Raw genomic sequence first — 3,484 nt, 5'->3', positions numbered from 1 at the left:
CCCGTGCCCGCAGGAGCCCCGCGCCCCCGGCCATGGACCTGCTCTCCACCCCCAAAAACATCGAGATCAACAACATCACCTGCGACTCCTTCCGCATCTCCTGGGCCATGGACAAGGGCGACCTGGAGAGGGTCACCCACTACTTCATCGACCTCAACAAGAAGGAGAACAAGAACTCCAACAAGTTCAAGCACCGGGTGAGCTGGGGGACCCCGCCGGCACGCGCGCGCGCGAGAGAGAGAGAGGGAGGTTTGGGGAAAACTGCAAGAGCCCGGTGCAAATCCCGCCGGCGCCGGGCCGAATCGGAGCGGGAGGGCTCGGCCAGGAGCGCGGGGCCGGAGCCGGAGCCGGGGACCCCCGCGGCGGGGGCGGCCCGGCCCCTCCGAACCGGCACAGGGGAGCCGGAGCGAACCGCTTGCGCTTCTCTCCCTCTGGAATGGAGTCACTAATTCGGGACTCTCTTAGCAGCATGGTTGCCACGGTGATGCTAGTTAATGTTTAACATCATTTTTTTTTCTTCCTCCCCAATAATAAGTGTTTTTTTTTCCTCCCCGTGTCTCCCGACTCCGGCATTCGCTGTTGCCACAGAAACGGCTCTGCACTGCGGAGCTGCTCCGTGGCCTCTCGACAGGGCCGTTTGCTCCGTCCGTCCGGTGCCCGGGAGCGGGATGGGGGCTCGCGGGAGCCCTTCGTCCCGGCCGGGCAGCGGCTTCGGGGCGGAGGCGCTCGGGGCCGGCCGCGTGCAGACTGCGGTGACAGGTACCGGGGCTGCCGCAACGCGCCCTCGCCGGCGCCCATGCCGCCAAACGCCGCCGTGCCCCGTGCGAGCGGAGCGCTGGCTAGCGAGGCGTCCCGCCCGCGCTCCGAGATCGCCCGGCTGGGAAGCGCTGTGCCCCATCCCCGCAACRGGGGTGGCAGATAACCACGGCGTTCTGCAGCGATAAATACCCGGCGCCGGCCCCTCGGCGCGACGCCCCCCGCGCGCGCGGGGAGCGATGCTGCACGAAGGGAGGCGCCGGGCCGGCACGGAGGCTGCTCCGCGCGGCATCCGCCCCGCGCGCCCTGACTCTCTCCCCCCCCCTTTCCTCTTTCCCCGAACAGGACGTGCCCACCAAGCTGGTGGCCAAGGCGGTGCCGCTGCCCATGACGGTGCGGGGCCACTGGTTCCTGAGCCCGCGCACCGAGTACAGCGTGGCGGTGCAGACGGCCGTGAAGCAGAGCGACGGCGAGTACCTGGTGTCCGGCTGGAGCGAGACGGTGGAGTTCTGCACCGGGGGTGAGCGCCGCGAGGACGGCACGCGCGCGCCGGGCACGTGCCGGGGGCGCAGGGGAGGCAAGGCAGGGCAGGGAGCCGCTGGCGGCGGTGGGGAAGCAGAGCCGAGACCGCCGGGGACGGGGGCAGCGGGAGGACGGGGGCGAAGCCGAGAGCTGGCGCAACCTGGTCCGGTTGCGGCGGCAGCTGGCGAGTGGGAGGCGAAAGGTGTGGGAACCGGGAGCACCGGCGGGGGAGCGGGCTGCCGGCAGGCGGGGAAGGGCCCGGCTGCAAAGGCGACCGAGGGGAGGGACGGCGTGGGAGGCAGCTGGCTGCAGCCCGGCACGGAGGAGGCATCCGGAGGGGGGCTCGGGAACGGCCTGACGCCCCCCCCGTCCCGCGGCTCCCCAGACTACGCCAAGGAGCACCTGGCCCAGCTGCAGGAGAAGGCCGAGCTCATCGCCGGCCGCATGCTGCGCTTCTCCGTCTTCTACCGTAACCAGCACAAGGAGTATTTCCAGCACGTCAGGTACCCCCCTCCCCGCTCCGCTCCGCCCGGCCCCCCGCGGCTGCGTCCGGCACGGGGTCCCGACCCCGGCCCCCCCGCCGACGCCGCCTTTCTCCTCCCCGCGCGCAGGATGCACTGCGGGAACGTGATGAAGCCGTCCCTGAAGGACAACAGCGGCAGCCACGGCTCGCCCACCAGCGGCATGCTGCACGGCATCTTCTTCAGCTGCAACACCGAGTTCAACACCGGGCAGCCCCCGCAGGACTCGCCCTACGGCCGCTACCGCTTCCAGATCCCGGCCCAGCGCCTCTTCAACCCCAACACCAACCTCTACTTCGCGGACTTCTACTGCATGTACACCGCCTACCACTACGTCGTCCTGGTCCTGGCGCCCAAGGGCTCCTCGGGAGACCACTTCTGCCGGGAGCGCCTGCCCCAGCTGGACATTTCCTGCAACAAGTTCCTGACGTGCTGCGTGGAGGACGGGGAGCTGGTGTACCGCCATGCCCAGGACAGCATCCTGGAGGTCATATACACCGAGCCCGTGGACCTCAGCCTCGGCGTGCTGGGCGAGATCAGCGGCCACCAGCTCATGAGCCTCTCCACCGCCAACGCCAAAAAGGACCCGAGCTGCAAGACGTGCAACATCAGCGTGGGCCGCTAGGCGCCCGGCGCGGGCAGGGCTGGGGGGGCACCGGGGGGGGGGGAAGAGGGAGGGAGGGAGGCCCCCGCCGCGGGTGCTTTTGCGACGGACGCAGCCAGGCGGAGGACGGAGCCGGACGGGCGCGGGGGGCCCGTCGAGTGTAAATAGCGGCGCTGCCTGGATCCCTGCCTGCTCGGAGAAGGACCCTGCGGGATGCTCGGAGCAGGGACCTAAGCCAGCAGCGCTCTGGGCCCCGGGAGAGGAAGCCCTCGCCTCCTGGACTGGCTGACCAGCATCTTCCTCATTCCTGCCCCGCATCGGCGCCAGCCCCTGGGGACACCGGGGCCCCTTCGCCGCGCGACCGCTGCAGCGACGGAGCCCCTTCCCCTCCGCTCTCCGGCGCCCCTTGCATCTGCCCTTGCCTCGCTCCAGGGCTTGCCAGCCTCCGGCCTTCCCACGCGCCCAGCCGAAAAGCTCAGCTCCTGGGGAAACCCGACCCGGCCCCCGAACTGCATCTGTCGCCAGCCCCTGCTCTTGTCCCCGCTCCTCTCTGCGTGACCGGCCGCCTCGTCCCCAGGCTGCATGATGCTCCCGGGGAGGATGGCGGATGCGGCGGAGGGGCTGCAAGCGCCCCCGGACTTCCTCCGGGCCCGAACAAAAGCACAAGGGACTCCGGCCCCCGGCTGTCACCCGCCGTCCCCCCCTGCCGCCGGGCACGGCTGGCACGTGGCCACGGCGGGACTCGAACCCCCGGACTTGGACGCAGCCTGGCCACGCTGCTTGGAGCGAGCAGGTGGAGGAGCCCGGCGCCCCGGCGCCTCTGTCTCCCAGAGGATATTCCCGCTGCCTTCGCCCGGAGGAGCAGGAGCGTGCATGTGTGCCGGGTGGTGGCTAAATCCGCTCGGGAAGGGGGAGTGCAGGCAGGGCCGCTCCGAGCCCTGCCGCCGCCGGCGTTGCTTTCGGGCTGCAGTCGTGGTAGCCTCGTCCGTAGTGGTGTGTGGGATGCGCCGGCATCCAGATGTGTCGTGCAGCCAGCTGTGCCGTGTTCGCTGTGTGCTCTAGCCGTCGTTGTGCCGCAGCG

The 3,484-nt window shown here is 70.5% G+C and overlaps 1 protein-coding gene across 1 annotated transcript in view; it reads left to right on the top strand.

Annotated features, from left to right (window-relative positions):
* PHYHIP (phytanoyl-CoA 2-hydroxylase interacting protein) overlaps positions 1–2,442 on the top strand; it is a 4,511-nt gene extending 2,069 nt beyond the window's left edge. The window contains exons 2-5 of the mRNA XM_026081825.1: positions 14–197; positions 1,102–1,276; positions 1,664–1,781; positions 1,890–2,442. Of these exons, the coding sequence (XP_025937610.1) occupies positions 33–197; positions 1,102–1,276; positions 1,664–1,781; positions 1,890–2,424 (993 nt within the window). The 5' untranslated portion in view covers positions 14–32 and the 3' untranslated portion in view covers positions 2,425–2,442. The remainder of the gene's footprint in view (positions 1–13; positions 198–1,101; positions 1,277–1,663; positions 1,782–1,889) is intronic.
* The last annotated feature ends 1,042 nt before the right edge of the window (positions 2,443–3,484 follow it).

Source organism: Apteryx rowi, unplaced genomic scaffold (genome assembly GCF_003343035.1).
Source record: "Apteryx rowi isolate R43461 unplaced genomic scaffold, aptRow1 scaffold_56, whole genome shotgun sequence".
Classification (NCBI taxonomy): domain Eukaryota; kingdom Metazoa; phylum Chordata; class Aves; order Apterygiformes; family Apterygidae; genus Apteryx; species Apteryx rowi.
Note: the sequence above shows the minus strand (reverse complement) of the source record. Positions and strands in the feature narration are given on the sequence as shown.